The sequence below is a fragment of the Hylobates moloch genome, unplaced genomic scaffold, assembly GCF_009828535.3.
Source record: "Hylobates moloch isolate HMO894 unplaced genomic scaffold, HMol_V3 SCAFFOLD_9, whole genome shotgun sequence".
NCBI classification, from domain to species: Eukaryota; Metazoa; Chordata; class Mammalia; order Primates; family Hylobatidae; genus Hylobates; species Hylobates moloch.
This window is the reverse complement of record NW_026652284.1, coordinates 97,315,320-97,337,037: the sequence shown is the minus strand read 5'-3', so window position 1 is coordinate 97,337,037 and position 21,718 is coordinate 97,315,320. Positions and strand designations below refer to the sequence as shown.

Below are 21,718 nucleotides of genomic sequence, written 5' to 3'. Positions count from 1 at the left end.
CCTAATGTGTGTCACGTCTTTGGGGAAGTTCTGTTGACCATTTGAAGACCTGCTATCATTCATCTAGGCCCTCTGAAATTAAGTCATGATCCCACTACCCTTTTTTCACTTGTCTCCTTCATCTCATTACTATTATAGAGAACACAGGTCCACCATGACTTATTTTATTACAACAAATAGTGTTGCCAGGCAAGAGGCATGGCCCCACTGGCCTCGATGCTCCATCACATCCTAGAACTTTCTTTTACTTGGCAGGGAGTCTGAAAAAATATTAATGCATCCAGGAAAATATCTAAATTAGTGTTTAATAAATAACTTCCCAGACTTATACATGTATTTTGAAAACCACTAAACATCATTCATAATTAAATAATTGCATTTGAAATCAATAAGATATAATATTTCACCTATCAGAGTAGAAAAGAATGAACCGTTTGATAATACCCAGTGATTGTGATGATGTGAGGAAAGGGGCACTTTCACATGCTGTTGAGGGGAAAGAAATTGATACTGTATCTTTGGTAGAAATGGTAATATCTATCAAATTTTGAAATGCATGTGATATAGTTTGGCTGTGTCCCTACCCAAATCTCACTTTTAATTGTAATAATCCCCACATGTCAAGGGTGGGGCCAGGTGAAGATAACCGGAATCACGGGGGCAGTTCTCCCATACCGTTCTGGTGGTAGTGAATAAGTCTCATAGATCTGATGGTTTTACAAATGGGAGTTCTCCTGCAAAAGCTCTCTTGCCTGCTGCCATGTAAGGAGTGACTTTGCTCCTCCTTTGCCTTCTGCCATGATTGTGAGGCCTCCTCAGCCATGTGAAACTGTGAGTCCATTAAACCTCTTGTTCTTTATAATTACCCAGTCTCAGGTATGTCTTTATGAGCAGTGAAAAAACATACTAATAAAGCATGTAAGTTTTGAAACAGCAATATCACTTCTAGGAATTATTCCACAGATATACAAGTGCTAAAAATATATATGTACAAGGGTGGTAATTACATCCTTGTTTAAAATGTCCATCACAAGCAAGTACTTCCATGCTGTGGAGTAATTACAGCTGTGAAGAAGAATGGGGTATATCTATGTATGTGCTAATATAAAAGATCTCCAAGTGAAAAATGCCAGGTGCAGAGAAAAAATGTGAATCAATATGTAATCCCATTTTTATAAAAAAAAGGTACACACATACATCACATCACATACACATATACATGTATATGCAAATGCACAAATATCTTTGGAAAGATAAATGTCAACTTAATAGGTATTATCCCTGAAGAATAGGACTGAGAAGTCAAAGATGGAAATATAAGGAGACTTTTTAAAATTATTTCATACTTTTCTGTATTATTTTTAAATTTACTAAATACTATACTAACAAACATAGTTTGAAAACCTAATTTAAAAATTAAGTGTCTTCCAGAAAGGAGTTATCTGCCAGTTTCTATAATTAGCTGACATAGTCCAGTCTCTGCACTTTTCCTGAAGTAAAATAAGAAAGATAATCACCAGGGAAGAGCTATAGTGAGACACACACAAAAAAGCGGAATTGTCTTTTATCTTTCTTTAAGTCAATAACTTCCATAATAGCAAAAACAGCTGCAGCTCAGCACTCGGCGCTCAGGAAAGAAAATGGATGCTTCTGTGGCTTGACAAACCAAATATTCTCATGTTTAGAGCCAGAAAATTTACTATTACTCTGTGACATTTGATACCATTATCCATTTCACTGTTGTCAACACTATCATCTTTCAACAATTGTAGTGACCACCAAGAACAAACCTTTAAATGTATACTTAGCAGTGAACGCTAACAAAGTATGAGCTGTCACTGAAGGCAACTGCACTCTGAGACCAGATCTACCTTATGTCAAAATGTGCTGGACAAAAAAAATCAGCTAATGTCTGGATATTTCAATCATCTGGATGTTTGATATGATGCAAACTTCTAGCTCTGACTGAATTTTACAGGTGCCATTCCCAGGGCCAGCAAGTGGGAATCCCTTCAGTGGTACGAAAAGATTAGTTCAGTGGTTCCTGAAGTGTTGTCCTGGGACCAGCAGCACAAGCATCTTGTTAGAAATTCAAATTCTTGCCTCTCCTACTCCCCAGTAAGATATACTGACTCAGGAATTGTGGGAGTGGGCTTAGATATCTGTGTTTTAATAAACCCTCCAGGTGATTCTGATGCCGCTAAAGTTTGAGAACTGCTGGGTTAGACTAATAAGGGTTTTAGGCAAGTCCTTCATAATACCTGTTTTCCTGGAATGTAAGATAGAAAATAATATCATTTGTTAATTACAAATGGTCAATATAGCAATGATAAATCACCTTGTAAATATAATCAAGTACCTTAGGTCTCCAATAAACCTTATTTTTAAATTTTAAACAGCTTTAAATTGACATAATAATTGTACATATGTATGGGACACACAGTGCTGTTGCCATACAGATAATGCATAGTGATCAGATGAGGGCAATTAGCAAATTCATCATCTCATACATTTATTATTTCATTGTATTGCGAATGTTCAATATCTTCCTTCTAGCTATTTGAAACTATATATTATTGTTAACTATATTCTTGTCATTCTATAGTGCTATGGAACACTAGAGCTTATTCCTGCTAGCTCATTGCAATTTTGCATCCTTTAACAACTCTCTCCCTATCCTACTCTTCCCCTTCCCCGCCTCTGCTATCTGTTCTACTTTTCACTTCTATGAGAACAATTTGTTTTTAGCTCCCACATATGAGCCAAAACATGTGGTGTTTAACTTTCATTTCCTGGCTGATTTTACAGTTCCATCCATGTTTCTGCACATAACAGGATTTCATTCTTTTTCATCGCTGAATAGTATTCCATTGTGTATATACACTGCATTTTCTTGATCCATTCATCTATTGTTGGACACCTAGGTTGCACTCCCACACTTTACCTTTGATGCTCTGGTCAAATCTCCTCTGGTTATTTGTTGCCTTGGCCCTTTCTTGCTGGGGGGGACTAGCCCCAGCATCTCTAGTCAGCCATCTTGCTAACGTCACTCTCTGACATACTTGAATATTCTAAGATAATGTCAACGGGAGTCAGTAGTTCTCCCATTCCAAGTACCACTGAATAGTTCTTCTGGTAATGAAGATGGATTTATTCTGATCAAGACTCTCTTATCTGGCCTTTCTGAGGCCATCAGTATCTATGGTTGACTGGCGCTATGGCCACAGTCTATAACAAAAAATTGAGAATTTCTTGCTGTATAGATAAATATACAGTAAAGTGTTTATCTCCACAATGTAGCTTTATATTTCCTATATTCCAGTCAACTCAAAATGCTAGCTGAGAGTTTATATTTACTGAACTCCTCCTGTGTTCTAGACATAATGCCATTTATTTCATCTAATCCTCTCAACAACACTATATTGTGGATGTGATATTCCCATTTTTGAGTTGAGAAACTGAAGTTCAGAGGAGATTGTCTGAGGTCTCACAGCTAGAAATTTGCATGACTAGCATTTGAACAGAGGTGGGTCTGATACAAAGATGTTGCTTTTTCAACTATATGATGTGTCTCTCTGAGCTAACTCTGCCAGTAAAGATGTAGCCTAGAAAGGGCAGAAACCAGTAGTTCTTCAACCATTTTATGCCAGATGAAAAGAAAATCACCAAATTGCAGAATGGGGGAGAGGAGGCAGGCAGTAAGCTTTAGGCATAAGGATGGATTTCTTTGCGGTGAGGGTTATTTATGTGATCTATTCCTGGATAGTTGGAAGACTCAAAGAGCCCAGACAGAAATTTCACAGGCACAGGAGAGTAGTCAAGGATAATGATAATAGGGCTATAGATGATGAGGTTAATAACATAAGATCCTACTCGGGGCTAAGAGCAGGCCTCAGCAAAGCCTCTGGGACCACTGGCCCCTGCTCCCAGCCGTGTTAAGATCTCTAATAAGAGGCCCACACCTCTTCTTTGTAGCAGTTCCCACTATTGCATTTCTGTGTAATTTTTTGAATAATCTCTTTACCCCCTTATTAAAGTATTATCCTCATGAGGACAAAGCTTTTATTTTATTTATTTTATTTTGCTGCGGTAGGGTCTTACTCTGTCACCCAGGCTGAAGTACAGTGGCGCCATCTCAGCTCACTGCAGCCTCTGCCTTCCAGCCTCAAGCAATCCTCCCACCTCAGCCTCCTGAGTAGCTGGAACTACAGGCATGCACCACAATGCCCAGGTAATTTTTTGTATTTTTTGTAGAGACGAGGTTTTGCCATGTTGCCCAGGTTGGTCTCAAACTCCCGGACTCAAGCAATCCTCCCACCTCAGCCTCCCAACCTGTAATTCCTGGAATTATAGGCATGAGCCACTGTGCCCAGCCCATATTTTATTTTACTATATTTTAAGAGACAGGGTCTCACTATGTTGCCCAGGCTGTAGGGCAGTGGCTATTCACAGGCACAATCCCACTACTGATCAGCACAAGAGCTTTGATCTGCTCTGTTTCTGATCTGTGCCAGTTCACCCTTCCTTAGGCAACCTAGTGGTACCCTGTTCCCAGGAGGCCATACTGATGTTGAACTTAGTGCAGACACCTGAACCTCATAGCACACTACAGCCCAGAACTTCAGAAGAGAGCTGTGTTCTGCTCTGCTCATCTCTGTAACTCTAGTTCTGAGCACACCACCTAGCACAGAGTTAGGGCTCAATAAACACTTGCCGAACTAACAAATAAAAGGTCACCCTTGTTTTCTTCTACTCTGAGATACAATTTGATAAAAATGTTTAGCTCTAATGCAGCCTGGGGGGTAAATTTATGTAGTTTTTTTCTTAGGTCTTTTCCAGGTATATTTATATTTTTGCAGTATCTCCTCATGGTGTTTATACTTACTGTTTTTACACTGTGAGATATTACATAACAGTTGCTAGAGCAAGAATAGAAGCCAGTTCTTTTTACTTGTTCCCATATGAAAAAAATCAAATGATTGTTTTCACAAAAATTCCTTTTCACTTTAAATTTTTCCCATAATTCAAATTAACAGTGAGCATGCCTTGCAGCCATTCCCTTTTGTGATTCTAGGGAAGAGAAAACACTGACTCCGGGAGTAATAATAAAATCACTCCTACCTTCCATGAGTAAGATGGAGAAGTCCTTTAAGATAGTGATGGTGCTGGCCAAAACCAGGATGGAAAAGATGAATGTGCAGATTGGGTCAGCTATTTTGTACTCTGGCTAGAAAAAAAAACAGGGATTTTGATTAACTGAATTCATACCTCTCTTCCAGAAAGTCTAATAAAATAAGTAAACCTCCTGTATCTTTCCTTCTCTGTCACTCATTCACCCTTTTGACATGTGTCATCCAACTCAGAAGCAAGACATTGTTTTTGAAGCTCAATCCTTCCTTTTAGCTTTAAACTACAAGCAAATAAAGAAGTGAGACTACAAGACATGCTCTCCCCATAATTTAAGAACTAAAAGGAAGAATATTCTTAAGTTTGCTCTCAAGAGCCCTGATTTAACTTCTTGCAGATTAATAAAAGTACACAGTATGTGATGAAAGTATGCACAAATATGCCCACAAGATCTAATGACTTCTTGGCCTTAATTATCATGAGCAGAAGAAAGGATATAACTTGTTCAGAAATTGCATATGGCCAGCATACAGCTGGACTATGCTCTTGGCTGACTGGAGTGAGTTTATTTCTTTGCCTCTCAAGTATCGCACATACTCGAGGCTGGCATCTTTGATGCAGTCTTAAGGGTGTGAACCAAAGTGTCATCCTTGCTCAGTCTCCTCACTGGAACCCTTAGCCTCAGGGTGAAATGTCTGCTTTTCTACCCTTGAGGAAGTTCTATGCCCCAGAAGTCTGTGCCCCACTATCTTTAAGAAATTCAGCATCAACTCAACCTTTTTCAGTGGACCCTCAAACTCCATTTACCCTTACAATTTTGAACTGGTTTTGCCTTAGACTTAAAGCTTTCAGTGATCATTTTGCTCAACTGAATTTAGATATGTCTTTGTAATTTTTATTTCCATGTTTTCACTTTTTTAGGAAAAGCTGTGAGTCTCTGCAAATTAGACAACTGTGATGCAAACAGACAGAGCTAAATGTTCTCCATTCTCTGCCTGCTAACCCATCGCTGTTATCAGTATTAACAGGTAGAGATCTGTAGTGGATATTTATTTGTTTAGGGTCAGAGGCTTACCGGGGAGTCATTCCCACTTTTCATTAGCACCTTGGCTTTTGGGGGAGAAGTCACCTCTCCCCCATTGTGGGCAATATTGGTGGAACAAGAAATCAGGTACTCTAACCTCCCTTCAGCCAAGCAGCAGATACAAGACACGACCTAGGTCAACTGGACTCCCATTCACAGAAATATCATTCTTCAGAAGTGACAAAAACAGAAAAAAAATTTGTTGAGACACATTTATTTCAGTGTGGTGTCTGGGACAGAAGTTGGATCATTTCTAAAATCTAGATATCAAAATTTGCCCTTATTTCTACTTTGATGTCTGTCTAGGAGCACATCTAATAAATTTCAGCCAATAAATATACTTTTTGTTAAAGTGAGCCAGAGATGTTCCCTATTGCTTATAATCCAAGAACCTGAAGGTATTCACAGTTTTGTTGCTGTTCATCTTAACACCATGGTTGAGTGTTTGCTTGCTTTAGCTTTGCAAAGTAGTTTGTATAGGTAAACAGAGGATGCCTATTCTCTTTAAATTAATGTTGGAGGGTCAGCTTCTGTACTAATCTACATAAGTACTAGGATGGTGGGTAAACTCAAACTCACCTTAAAGTAGATAATAAGTGCACTAATTAGCACACTGATACTCTGAAATAGATCTCCAAGGGCATGCACAAAAGCAGCTCTGACGCTGGCATTGGCTTGTACTTCCTTGTGATTGTGGCCAAGGCATCTCTGGTGCAAAACCACAGTTAGTCTGAAAGACAGAACAATGTTCTTAGCACACATGACACCAGCCTTAAAAACGTAGGCAGCATAATGGAGGAGCTGGCAATAACATGCATTATCCAAAATGATGGATAGTTGAAATATTTATGCTTTAAAAAGAACTATCTTTGACTAATGTTTAAATACATGTCATAGAATTTTAATACGTTTACACAAAAACAAACCACAAAGACCCATCCAGTTTACTCATTCATCCACCTAATGTTTATCTGTTTCATGTTGAAACTGGAAAGCATCACTTCTTAGATGAAAATCAAGCATTTGATAATGAAGGGAGGAAATCTCCTTTACTGAAGGTTGACTAACTGTCAGGCACTGAGCTGGCTTAAAGTCAAGCTTCACTGGGAGCTTAATTAAAACTACTGGTTTCAAATGCAAAAAACACAGGAAGGGAAAAATAAAATAAGTAGTGAATTTTATTGAAGTTTTATTTTACCTTTTATTTTACTTAATTTTCTGCATTTTCAAAAGAATTTTAAATTTGAATGATTTCTTAATGTCCAATGATAAGAATATTGTTCTCATGTATATAAAGCTATTAATCCAGAAGTAGAAATATATTAATGTATGAAAAATCTTGTACGTGTACATACATATACACACAATATATTGCAAAGCTGGGCATCTCTTGTCTGAGTCAAAGTGATCAGTAGCAAACACTATAAACTGTGTACATAATTCTGTTTATCTTTAAGAGGTATTAGACTAAAGGTAAAATTAGAACATTTTCACTGACAGCTAACAGTGTTTTGCCTTTCTGAACCTTTTCTAAACATTTTGGAACACAGATGTAAAATCAGCAACATATTGTTCAACACCATGTATCCAATTCTATTTTCAGGTAAAGTGTCTGTTAAATCTCAGGTCATCACCACAAAGTGGAATGACCACTAGCCATCAAGATCTGACCACTACCGAATGTGCAGTTTTCAAGTGTTCATTGTTTGGGTAGAAATTCACTCTCACCTAGGAGTTACCATTTAAGGTTCCTTAGACAGCCTGATACGGCTGACAGATCACAGACCCTCATCTGATCTGCCATGTGTGTTCATCACGTTGTCATTCATTCTTGTACTCATCTTATTGACAAAAAGAGAGAGGAAAAAAACTTGTGTAGTCACTCATATGCAGACACTTGTAAAAGCTTGGGCCGTAAAGGTGAGTGAAAACAGTTGTGGTCACTCCCCAATGTAGCTTTAAATATGCTGGAGAAGGTAAAGATTAAACACCCCACTCCCCCACCGCGCGCGCACAGACACACACACACACACGTGGAAAATTCTAATTACAATAAGTCCACTGGTACTATGGGTAATACAACAGAGGAATCTGATTTAGTTAGAAAGACGTAGCAGCTGAGTTGAATTCAAAAGCTTAAGCTAGAGTTAAATATGCTGAGGGGAGGAAATGTTTCAGGCAGTGAAAACTTAGCAGGCAATAGCCTTAAGGCTGTATTTATAACCTTCATCCTAGAATCTCTTCACAACTTCTATTGGAACTTTCTGTCCTGATTTTGAGTCCCCAGGGAATAGATTTATTCCTGAATCACAATTCTGATATCTTTATATTCAAACAATACAGCATCTAGCAGCATTTGAAACCTGTAATCCCAGTTCTTGGAGAAAATATAGTCACTCAGCATTCTTATCCATAAATATCTACTTGCACAAAGAAGGCAGAGCTTTCCAACTGCCTTGACTCTCTGAGTGTAAAAAGCACCTGCAATGTTAAGGTCAATGTTCAAAAGCAGTTATGAGAAAAAGAAAATTTTGATGATATCTGTTTAGAAAATCAAACCTGATCATTGAGGCCCCAGATTGATGTGATAGTTGGGTAGGTTTGTAGCCTTCACCTTTGTGTAGCATCAAGACAGCCTATGTGACATATGACTCTCAGGAAGTTAATACTTGCATTCTTCCTTCTGCCTCAAGACCATATTGTTCTCCTTATGCAAAGCAGACTTTATTGACCCGTAGTCAGCAATATGTGTGCTCTGGCATATTCGTCTCCTAGAGGTGATAGATTTACATTGATCTACTCACACTTTTTCTTCCAGTGCCAATGTGAAACACATTTTCAAGTTAACTGGCTAAAGATGGGGATCTAGTCAGTGACAGCAGATCAAACACCATTCTTCTAATTATTTAGCTCAGAGATTTTGAGCAATGGTTCACAAACTGAGAGCTGGGTAAGTGAGATGTCAAGGGGCAAGGCTATTAGAATGACCTGAGGACCTTTTTCAAAGTGTACAAGCTCAGCTATTCTTGAATTCCAGAGATGTCACTGTGCCCCCTCTTAAAATCCACTGTTTAAAACTTCATTTTTGATCACTGTCTTCTCTACCTTCATGTAAAAATCTACCTCATAGCATGTGTCAAGTTGTATTGCAAGATAGATAGGCAGATGATAAATAGGCTGAGTTTCCTATTGCTTCTGTAACAAATTACCATGATGGTTTAGCAGCTTAAAACAACACAAACTTATTATAGTTCTGGAGGTCAGAAATCTAAAGTGGGTCTCTAGGACTGCATCCTTTATGGAGGTTCTAGAAGGAAATTCATGTTCTTGTCTTTTCCAGCTTCTAGAGGCCACCTGGCTCCAGGCCGATTTCTCCATTTTAAACATCAGAAATACAGCATCTTCTCTCCTCTCTGATCCTCTGTCTCCCTCTTATAAGGACGCTTGTCATTATGTGGACCCACCTGGATAATCCAGGATAATTTCCCATCTTAATATCCTTCATCATATTTGCACAGTTCCTTTTGCCATATGATTTAACATGTTCAGAAGTTCCAGGGGTCAGGATGTTTAAATCTTTTTAGGGGAGTGCGTCATTATTCTGTCCATCAACATGATAGCTAGCTAGATCACTAGATAGATAGATGAATGGATGGAGTTTTAAGTAGAGTTGCCCAGAATTAGACCCTCAAATGGGAAGGAGAAATTTGACTCAAAAAAATCAAAGTCCTGGCCTCAAAACGCCATTGCCTGAGCAATGCAGTAGTTCATTTTGGGAAAGGCAGACTCATTTGTCAAGGGACATATGCTCATCTCCTGTAAGAATGATTTAAGGCTGCCTAGATCAAAGAATGGACCAGCAGGTTGAAACTTAAGGGAGAATTTAACTAACATAGCGTAAGGAAGAATTTTCATGCAGTCACAATGCTGCAAAGATAAAAGAGGCTGTTTTTGAGGGAAATAAATTTCCTTTTATGAGTTCTATTAAAATATATGAAACTAATGACCATTTTATGGAAATGTTGCAAAAGAGAATGAAAAAGTAAAATGGGGACTGAAGTAAATACATTTTAGAGTCCCTTCCCACCCAGCTCATTGGGAAGCCATCATCTGCTCACCCCATAGAAATGGAACAGTAGTAAGTCATGCCCCATGTGGAACCACCAGCATGCCTGAGAGCAGAATGTAAAGAAGCTCAATTCTGGGTCTGCAAATCTGGATTAAAATCCTGGCTCTGTACTACTTAATTGGCAGTGTATTTAACCTCACTGGGATTCAGTTTCCTAATCTATAACATGGGTGTCGTGAACATTAAAGTTGGTCATGTATATTCAAACATCCTAACCCTGCCTCTGGCACATCAGAAGCTTTCAAAACATGATAGCTAGCAGAAGCCGATATTAAAAAACACTTTAGCTTAAACGAAAGCAGTCAACCTTATTTTCAGTCTTAGAGCCATTCAAACACTCTGTCCGGCCTCTACCATCTTCACATGTACTGAGTTTTTAAAAAAGTCTTTGTCCAGATAGAGTTACAGGACAGCCTCATGGGCACTGTGCGGGGACGAGGGGATGACTTACACAATGTTGGCCACCACTGCGCAGCTGGAAACGATGATCATCACAGTCGCCTGGATCTGGTAATCGGGATACAGCAGGCGCTCACACGCCAGGTACACTAGCACACCAGTCACCACCCAGATGCACAGGATGGACAGCAAGGCACCAAGGATCTCTAGGAATTCAAACACACACAGAAACCCACACACAGATAACTCCATCACCTACACCCCCAAGAGTCATAAGACTCTTTGCCGCTTCCCCCAAAAAGAGGCTTCACGTTAGTTCATTCAGTGATTCACAAAGTAAAAAAGTGTGGATGGATTTTAAAACTAAGAGAAGGAATTTTAATGTTGCATTCATAAAACACCAGCATCTGAGTCATTATGCTCCAAGTTACTAAGTAATTTCCAGCAAATTTTTAGAACATATTAATTGCTGCCTGCCCCTACCCCCCATTTTCCTTGGGGATCTTAATTTAAACAGGTGCTAAAATGATTGAAACTTATTAGGAGGTAAAATAATGAGACACAGAGAGTAAAATGTGTTTAGAAACTCTTAATTTCACCATAAAACATTTACGACCTGCCAGTGCCAGCACCTTCAATGGAATAAAATAGTGAAAAGGGAAAGCTTCAGAGAGCACTTGAAGAAAATGAGTTTTATTTGCCAATGTAACATATTATAAACACAGAGGTGAGCTCAGAGGCTAACACTCTGACTGCATTTTAAGAGCAACAGTAAGAAAAAGAAGCATCAGAATAGAAGTGTTTACATCAATATGTAAAGATAAAATGGTGCTCAATCTGCCCACTGAGAAAAGTGCATTTGCTCACTTAGGAGTTAACAACTCACTCTGACCTTTAATTCAAACCCATAGATTCTAAAAACCCAGAAGGGTCTAGAAACATTCTGTGAGTCAGTGGTCAGGTACAATCCATCATTTAGTCCTTCCCCACTTTAAGCTAATCCCAGAGATTAGTTCCTTTTAAAGTAGAGCAATGTAATGTATTATTACCCAGTGTGTGGCAATTATTTTCCAGACTTTAGCCATTTACAGATAACCTTCATAACGTTTTCCAAATCCACATGCTACCTGTCTTATTAACCACTCGATATTCTTTTCAAATAAATTCACTTTTTACACTTAGCTTCTTCCTAAACAATGTTATCCATGAAATTACATATTTGATGTGCTAGTTTATTTTGTAATGTGTATCAGGATGTGTAATTAATTGTCCATGTGACACTTAAAATTATCTGACTAACCAACTGTGGAACATTTCTCACACTATGGGAAATGCTGATGCAGATGTTTAAGGCGTCAGCTCAAGTGTCAGACGTATATGGCCTGCCAGTGACTGGCTATGTGACTTTAGACAAGTCACTTAACCTATTTGAGCCTGAATTTTCTTATCTATATGTATTATAATAATAGAATATATGTATAACAATTTGCCATAGATTATGGGTTGAATTATGTTCCCCCCAAATTTATACGTTGAAGTACTAATCTTTGGCCGGGTGCGGCAGCTCATGCCTGTAATCCCAGCACTTTGTGAGGCTGAGGCAAGCGGACTGCCTGAGGTCAATAGTTCAAGACCAGCCTGGCCAACATGGTGAAACCCCAACTCTACTAAAAATACAAAAAAAATTAGCCGGACATGGTGGTGTGCATCTGTAATCCCAGCTACTCGGGAGGTTGAGGCAGGGGAATTGCTTGAACCAGGGAGGTGGAGGTTGCAATGAGCCGAGATTGTGCCACTGCACTCCAGCCTGGGCAACAGAGTGAGACTCTGTCTCAAAAAAAAAAAAAAGTACTAATCTTCAATTCCTCAGATTGTGACTTTATTTGGAAATAGGGTCATTGCAGATGAAGTTAGTTAAGATGAGGTCACATTGGAGTAGGATGGGCCCAATATGGCTGGTGTCCTTATTTAAAGTGGAAACCAGGGCTGGGCGCGGTGGCTCACACCTGTAATCCCAGCACTTTGGGAGGTCGAGGTGGGTGGATGACAAGGTCAGGAGTTCGAGACCAGCCTGGCCAATATGGTGAAACCCCTGCATCTACTAAAATTACAAAAAAAATAGCTGGGCTTGGTGGTGCATGCCTGTAATCCCAGCTAATCGGGAGGCTGAGGCAGAAGAATTGCTTGAACCCGGGAGGTGGAGGTTGCAGTAAGCCGAGGTCACGCCACTACACTCCAGCCTGGGTGACAGAGTGAGACTCCGTCTCAAAAAAAAATAAAAATAAAAAAATAAAGCGGAAACCTGGACACAGACATGCAAATGGGGAAAATGCCATGTAAAGATGAAAGCAGAGCTCTATGAGCTGAGGAATGACAAAGTTTGCCAGAAAACCACCAGAAGCTAAGATAGAGGCCTGGAACTGATTTCCCCTCACAGACCTCTAAAGGAACCAACCCCACTGATGCCTGATTGCAGACTTCTGTTTTTCATAACTGTGAGACAATAAATGTCTGTGTTTAAACAGAAATGTACTTAAAACCGAGTAATGTAATATATTATTACCCAGTGTGTGGCAATTATTTCCCAAACCTCAATCATTCATAGACAACCTTCATAATTTGTTTCGAAAATTAATAATGTACCCCCCAAAATAATGTACCCAATTTGTAGTACATTATTAAGGCAGCCCAAGGAACCTAATACAACATATAGCAAACACTCAAGAAATTGTTATTAGTCTACTCAGGCTACTTACAACTCCCCTTTGCAGAAGAAGTTAATGAGGACTAGGCCCAAGAATTTCTGGTTAGCCAGAAATGGAGGTTGAGTCTGTGGATGTCAGGTAGTGTGCTTCCTACCCATGAAATTCCAAATCAGGGTATGAAAGCGAAGCGTGTCTAACTCAAAACCCCTGGTTAGGAAGCACAGTGGGAAAAGAGCTGGCGGGGTAAAGCTCAATACCAAGAGCAAGACTCGGGAGTCAGATCTCAAGACAAAACAAAGAGTCAGAAATCCAAAAGTAAACTAGTTAGAACAGGAGGCACATGAGGATCATTGGTAAATGCTACCATGATTGCTTAGCCGGGCTCACTGGGTTGGCCAGATTATGGATGTGTTGGGTATGAATGTGTTGGACTCACCTCTGTATCTATAGAGGTGCTGTTTAATATGGTAGCCACCAATCATGCATGGCTGTTTAAAATGAAATTAAGTAAATTTAAAAATCTGGTTCTTCAGTAGCACTAGCTGCATTTAAAGTGCTCAGTAGCTGCATTTTACTGTATATTACAGAATATTGCCCTTGTAGCAGACAGTTCTATTAACAGCTCAGGGTCTTCCATGGCCACGATGCCAAAGTACAAGCAGAGACCTACATTCTGAGTTCACCCTATGTTTTCAAATCATCCTAGGTTTACAAAACTGCTTTTACAAATGGTATCAGAAAGGGTCAAGTATGTGTAAAACTTTACACAGACAAATAATAGGTGCTTAGCTAGAGGTCCATGTTTTCCAAGTGTAGCGCTGCTCAAGCACTGGCAAAAGCATTCTCAGATCACATTGTGGCGAACTCTCTTTACTGCTGTTTATTGCCTCATCTCTTGAATGTTAAAGGGAAGCAAGTCAAAACACTTGCGATGATCAAGTGTTTAGTATGAAATTAGGACTTCCTGCCATTCTAAACTTGAAAAGCTGCAGTCCACAGGTATCAGTCTATAAGCTGTGATATGTGTCTAGCAGCCCTTTCAGTGAAGGCTGGCCACCCTTGCTCAGCTCTCCAATTTCTTCTACATTGATGTTCTCAACCAGTGTGAAAATGTGGAATTGTGGCTATTTGTTCACATGATTTGCACAAAATATTCAGCCAGAAGCTCCTCCAGCTGATAGAAGGAATAACACAGAGGAGAAGAATTGAAGTTGCGGAGTGTGGGGTTGTGGGGGTGGGTTAGGGATGGATTGTAAAAATGAGTCAAAGTAAAAACCCTTATCAATACCTAGGTGATGGGTTGATAGGTGCAGCAAACCATGACAGCACACGACCTATGTAACAAACCTACACATCCTGCACATGTACCCCAGAACTTATTAAAATTAAAATTTAAAAAAGCATAGAGTCAAATGTGTTATAGACCAAATTTAGAAACCTCCAAGTTGTTTATTTATGCTACTTGGTTAAGTTATTTATGTCTGTTTTAGTGCATACATGTTATTTGAAATCCCTATAATTATTAGTTGAGAAGGCTGGAGTTTGCACTAGACTTCTCTCCCTTTCTCAATCAGAGTGGATTCATTTGTCTATTGTTGTGAAATTATTTAAGGAAGCACATGTGAACCACATGTAATAAATGGCAGGCAAGGCTCAGGCACATGTTTCAGCACGTGTTTGCTTTCATCCTGTTACAACAGTCAACTGAGCAATAAAGAACACACACACACACACACACACACCCCCGTTATCATGACCTTGGCTACTTCCTATACAGAGTAAGCAGTTATTCAGTGAAGGAACCAGCTGCAAGAAAGGAGAAAAAGTGAACTTTCATCCTCTCCTCTTCCTTCTCCTCCTCCTTTTTTGCATTATTGTGGATTGATCACGCAAGATATTCCATTGGACCAATGGCTGAATGGCTAAATGCTTTGTGTGAGCAAGAAAGCCTATATTCTATTCCTGAATCCTCTATACGAAGTTCTTCAATCTCTATAACTCTCTTGGGTGCTCTGTGCCTAACTTTGCAATATGGCAGAAGCTTTACTCCTATCCTCTCTTCCAGGGATGCAGAGTAATTTAATGAATTGCGTTATGTCTGTCACCATACACAGAGTCCCTGAGGCTGGGACAGTTGCTGAAGTGATACACATGTTCCTGTTGTCCCAGAGGACTAGAGATAGCACCATTAATCTGTCTGTTATCTGAATTAATATTGAAAACACACATTCCCACATACACATTTGTTTTATCCTGTGCATCAGAAATGTGTCTCTAAGGATTTTCCAACAAGGCTTTGCTTTGTGTCTTCCATTTTTACCCTTGGTTTGACTTTGCAGCACCAGCCTGCTGTTATTGCTCACTCTATGAATTGTACCTGCTCGGTGCCATCCAAATGTCAGCCGCTTAGAGGGAGGCTTCGATGACAACCACAGGGAGAAGAGACTGAGCAGGAAACTGGTCAGGTCAATTAAGAGGTGGGCAGCATCTGTGACGACAGCAAGACTCCCAGCAATGTGCCCACCTAGAGAATGCAAAATAGTACACTGTGTTAAGACCCCAGAATGCAGCTAGATTCACAGACATGCTAACCATCGTGGGCGAAAATGCCACAGACTCACAAAACTTCAGAGGAGAAAGAGATCTTAAAGTTGATTTAATTCACTCCTTCTGCGATTCAGAGAGTGGATATGATTTGAACATGTAGAAATCAATTTCAAAGGAGAAATTCTACCCATTCCTGGGGTAGCAAAGACATAGAAAGTGTGGGGCAGGCACATCTGGAGAACACCTTAGTTAGACTGGGGTATAAGGATTCAAAAGAGGAGAATACAAGAGAATCAGGCTGAAGCAGTGCGGGCCAGATTCAAAGAGTCTCATAATCCAGACTGAGGACATGGACTTTTGTTTATAAACTAGATGTTGCGATCTGGCCCACAGATGTGTTTTTATTTGACTTATAATTTAATCATCATCTTTACCCTTTCCTTTTTCTCAATTAATTTATATTATCCATCTGAGCTTGAAATCCCTGTAATAAATAACAGGGAGCAGAAAGGAGAAAGGGCAGGTACCTTCCAATGGGCATCTTGAGTGCTACAATCCAATAAAGCATAGGGATGCAATGTAAGCCATGAGAGTCCTGCCTGGCTTTTCCCTTTATTTGATGTGCTCCCTCTACTTCCCTCTAATCCTCCTTTGAGAAAAGACCTCCAGCCTCCAAAATAGAAGTTAAAGAAAAAACCTTGCCCTTTCCTTTCCAGACATGGTTTGTTGTTTGAGAGCAATAACCTTTATTGCTCTTATTACATCTTCCCAGCAAAGGGCTTTTGCTGACTGATTAGTTCTCCCTACAGCTGTTTATTGCCTTGTGTACTACAAAATAGCAGAGACTGTCAGCCATCAGCCCCGCCATCATCAGACTCACCTTGTCTCACCTAATGATTTTTAAAAATTACATAGATGACTCATAATTGCAATAATCCCCACAGGCCATTGGCTCTAGCCGTAGTTAATAACTGGTTTGTCAAGGTTTAATGGGCTGAAGCAAAGTAATCTTCAAGCTTGTTACTGAACAGTCACTGCAAAAATCAGAATGATTCATTACCCAAAAGCAACATTTTGCTAACAAATCAGCTGTCCTTCCAATTATCCTCTAATGTTGCTCTATCTGCCAAACTTGGTCCCGATGATAAAACTGTGTTAATAAGGCATTATTTCTTGCCCAGAGAATAACTCCATGCAGATAAGCAGTATGCTGCAATCACAGCAATGAGTGATGATGATTCTATGTGCTGGGCTGAAATATAGTCTAAATCAAGGAAATGAAGTCAGTCTTATAAACTCTCTTCAACAGTCTCAGCTGAGGCAGCAGGCACCTGAGAAAGAAAAAGGGCTTGCTTTGGAAGAAGCATGTTACTATGGAGGCTTGGAAACTGAAAACCATTTTGCAACCTTCAGAGCTACTTATAAGAGCCATCCAGAAAACTGTGGGCAGTCACCGATGCATAGAGCAAACTGCTTGCAAGAGGTAGTTTGTGACTGATCTTGCATTTGCTTCTAAAAGCATGGAGTATTATTGACAATTAATTCAATTATCCAGCCAATATTTATTGAGCCCTTACTGTGCATGGTACCAGGGATTGGGTATACCAAGATAAACAAATAACAGCCTCTCTTCAGTGATCTCCTTGTTTAACACTCACTGTACCACAGACAAGTTAATAGGCTAAGGGATCAGAGAGGTACCCTCACTGGGAAGAGTGAGGAACTTTTCACAAAGAGAGGGGTAAGAATTAGCAAAAAGAGAAGGGGTTTTCAGGAAGAGATAAAAGCAAGGACTAAAATAGAGTGAAAGAACATAGCACTTTTCGGGAAAAGCAGAAGGTATGGAATGTTGGAGGAAAAATGGGAAATGAGCCTGGGAAGGCAGGTTGGAAACGCCTGTGTGGGGTATTATATGTCAAGCCAAGGGGTTTGAATGTGATTCTATGGCTAAGGAGATCTACTTATTATTTTGAGGCAAGGCTGTGACATGTTGAGATCTGTATTTAAGAGAAACTTCTGGTCGGGCTCGGTGGCTCATGCCTGTAATCTCAGCACTTTGGGAGGCAGAGGCAGGTGGATCACGAGGTCAGGAGATCAAGACCATCCTGGCTAACACCGTGAAACCCTGTCTCTACTAAATATATAAAAAGTTAGCTGGGCATGGTGGCCGGCGCCTGTAGTCCCAGCTACTCGGGAGGCTGAGGCAGGAGAATGGCCTGAACCTGGGAGGCGGAGCTTGCAGTGAGCCGAGATCACGCCACTGCACTCCAGCCTGGGTGACAGAACGAGATCCCATTTAAAAAAAAAAAAAAATTAAAAAAAAAGTCTCGATAGTGTTAGCGAAGGGAAATTATAAAGGCATGAACTAGGGCAGCAGCAGTCATATTTCTGGAATACTTGACAAGATGTGGAGAGCAATACACTTATAACAAGATAAGAGACACATAGAAAAGACTCAGACCTGGAAGACTTAAGGCCTGTGGAGTAAAGGTGACAGCAGTAGAGCAGAGGAACGATGGGGCCTGGGTCTCACAAACCACCTCCGATTGAGATGGTGTTAATTCCCTATGTGGGTTTCCATGGAGAACACAGACTTACAGCAATGAAAGAATGTTTATCTGACAACCTTAGCCATGTGTCCCATTGCTGGGCTACAGAGTTGCGTGCTATTAATTAATATTTTTTTAAATTCTTTAATTATTTTGTGAATACTATTATGATACTATACCATATGTTGTGTCAAAACCCCATTGAGCTGTTATTTAACAAGTACAACAACACGTCCTCATATAACGTCATTTCATTCAACTTCCTTTGTTTATAATGTCGATAAGAAAATAAAATGGATTCCTGAACAGGGTTGCTGTCTGTGTGGAGTTTGCATGTTCTCCCCATGTCTGCATGGGTTTTCTATGAGTACTAGGGTTTCCTCCCACATTCTGTGCACATGAGGTTCACTGGCACGTCTACATGGTCCTGGCGGGAGTGAGTGTGGGTGTGACTGTGCCCTGTGATGGGAGGGCTGTTTTCCCACCTTGAACCCTGAGCTGCTGGGGCAGACTCCAGCTATGAAACTGGAGTAAGTGGGCTGAAAAAAGAATGAATGGAAACAAATGATTGTAAAATAAATACGTGTAAGGTAGATGATCATCATACAGATGCCCCCCATAAACAGAGACAGTATGAAAGTGCTCAGCAAGCCCGGCTCATTTTTTCTTGAGTTTGAACTGTGTGATAGCAGGAGGCACTCCTGACAATTTTCACTTTGCAAACATTTATTCCTTGATGTAACTACCACCATTGTGACCACCCTCACTCACTGATTCACCCAAAATTGCATAATTATCTCACTTGTGTTTATCATCTTTCTTAGATGTATGTATAGCTCACGTTTATTTCAGTGTTTAATATTCAAAGTGTTTTAGCCTTTGTGCTTCTAGTTCCTTCTATAAAGTGAGATTAACAATGAGAGCTACCTCTTAGGGAATTCACCAGGATTAATTAAGGTAATACATGGAAAGCACTCATCACAGCTTCTAACACATAGTAAGCATTAAATAAATAATAGCTCTATCATAATGCCAAAAATGCAAAGATCACATCATGTTTCTCGTAACATAACACACCTCAACCATGGGTCAAAAAGCTTTAAAAAACAATAAATTCAAAACTAAAGGTATTTGATGAAAAGTCAACACTCATCCTTGATTCTTTGTTAATCATTACAAAACTGAAACAAGGAAACATTTCATTAACATAATACAAAACATTTAACCCTTCAAGAAGCATTTTGTGGGGTGGAGCCAAGATGGCTGAATAGGAACAGCTCCGGTCTACAGCTCCCAGTGTGAGTGAAGCAGAAGATGGGTGATTTCTGCATTTCCATCTGAAGTACCGGGTTTATCTCACTAGGGAGTGCCAGACAGTGAGCGCAGGACATTGGGTGAACCGCACTGTGCGCCAGCGGAATCAGGGAGAGGCATTGCCTCACTCGGGAAGTGCAAAGGCTCAGGGAGTTCCCTTTCCTAGTCAAAGAAAGGGGTGACAGACCGCACCTGGAAAATCGGGTCACTCCCACCCTAATACTGCGCTTTTCCGACGGGCTTAAAAAACGGCACACCAGGAGATTATATCCCGCATCTGGCTCAGAGGGTCCTACGCCCAGGGAGTCTCGCTGATTTCTAGCACGGCAGTGTAAGATTAAACTGCAAGGCGGCAGCGAGGCTGCGGGAGGGGCGCCCGCCATTGCCCAGGCTTGATTAGGTAAAAAAGCAGCCAGGAAGCTCAAACTGGGTGGAGCCCACCACAGCTCAAGGAGGCCTGCCTGCCTCTGTAGGCTCCACCTCTAGGGGCAGGGCACAGACAAACAAAAAGACCGCAGTAACCTCTGCAGACTTAAATGTCCCCATCCGACAGCTTTGAAGACAATAGTGGTTCTCCCGGCATGCAGCTGGAGATCTGAGAACAGGCAGACTGCCTCCTCAAGTGGGTCCCTGACCCCCAAGCAGCCTAACTGGGAGGCATCCCACAGTAGGGGCAGACTGACACCTCACACGGCCGGGTACTCCTCTGAGACAAAACTTCCAGAGGAACAATCAGGCAGCAGCATTCACGGTTCACGAAAATCCGCTGTTCTGCAGCCACCGCTGCTGACACCCAGGCAAACAGGGTCTGGAGTGGACCTCTAGCAAACTCCAACAGACCTGCAGCTGAGGGTCCTGTCTATTAGAAGGAAAACTAACAAACAGAAAGGACATCCACACCAAAAACCCATCTGTACATCACCATCATCAAAGACCAAAAGTAGATAAAACCACAAAGATGGGGAAAAAACAGAGCAGAAAAACTGGAAACTAAAAAGCAGAGCACCGCTCCTCCTCCAAAGGAATGCAGTTCCTCACCAGCAATAGAACAAAGCTGGATGGAGAATGACTTTGACGAGTTGAGAGAAGAAGGCTTCAGATGATCAAACTACTCTGAGCTACAGGAGGAAATTCAAGCCAAAGGCAAAGAAGTTAAAAACTTTGAAAAAGAATTAGACAAATGTATAACTAGAATAAACAATACAGAGAAGTGCTTAAAGGAGCTGATGGAGCTGAAAGGCAAGGCTTGAGAACTACATGAAGAATGCAGAAGCCTCAGGAGCCGATGCGATCAACTGGAAAAAAGGGTATCAGCAATGGAAGATGAAATGAATGAAATGAAGCGAGAAGGGAAGTCTAGAGAAAAAAGAATAAAAAGAAACGAACAAAGCCTCCAAGAAATACGGGACTATGTGAAAAGACCAAATCTATGTCTGATTGGTGTACCTGAAAGTGACGGGGAGAATGGAACCAAGCTGGAAAACACTCTGCAGGATATTATCCAGGAGAACTTCCCCAATCTAGCAAGGCAGGCCAACATTCAGATTCAGGAAATACAGAGAACGCCACAAAGATACTCCTCAAGAAAAGCAACTCCAAGACACATAATTGTCAGATTCACCAAAGTTGAAATGAAGGAAAATATGTTAAGAGCAGCCAGAGAGAAAGGTCAGGTTACCCACAAAGGGAAGCCCATAAGACTAACAGCAGATCTCTCGGCAGAAACTCTACAAGCCAGAAGAGAGTGGGGGCCAATATTCAACATTCTTAAAGAAAAGAATTTTCAACCCAGAATTTCATATCCAGCCAAACTAAGCTTCATAAGTGAAGGAGAAATAAAATACTTTACAGACAAGCAAATGCT

General features: G+C 40.4%; 1 protein-coding gene across 2 annotated transcripts in view; it reads right to left on the bottom strand.

Annotated features, from left to right (window-relative positions):
* SLC30A8 (solute carrier family 30 member 8) overlaps window positions 1-21,718 on the bottom strand; it is a 244,935-nt gene that overhangs the window by 11,017 nt on the left and 212,200 nt on the right. For both annotated transcript variants that reach the window (XM_058444414.1, XM_032760308.2), the window contains 4 exons: window positions 15,822-15,968; window positions 10,792-10,945; window positions 6,791-6,941; window positions 5,122-5,227 (listed from right to left, as the gene is read on the bottom strand). In XM_058444414.1, the coding sequence (XP_058300397.1) occupies window positions 5,122-5,227; window positions 6,791-6,941; window positions 10,792-10,945; window positions 15,822-15,968 (558 nt within the window). The remainder of the gene's footprint in view (window positions 1-5,121; window positions 5,228-6,790; window positions 6,942-10,791; window positions 10,946-15,821; window positions 15,969-21,718) is intronic.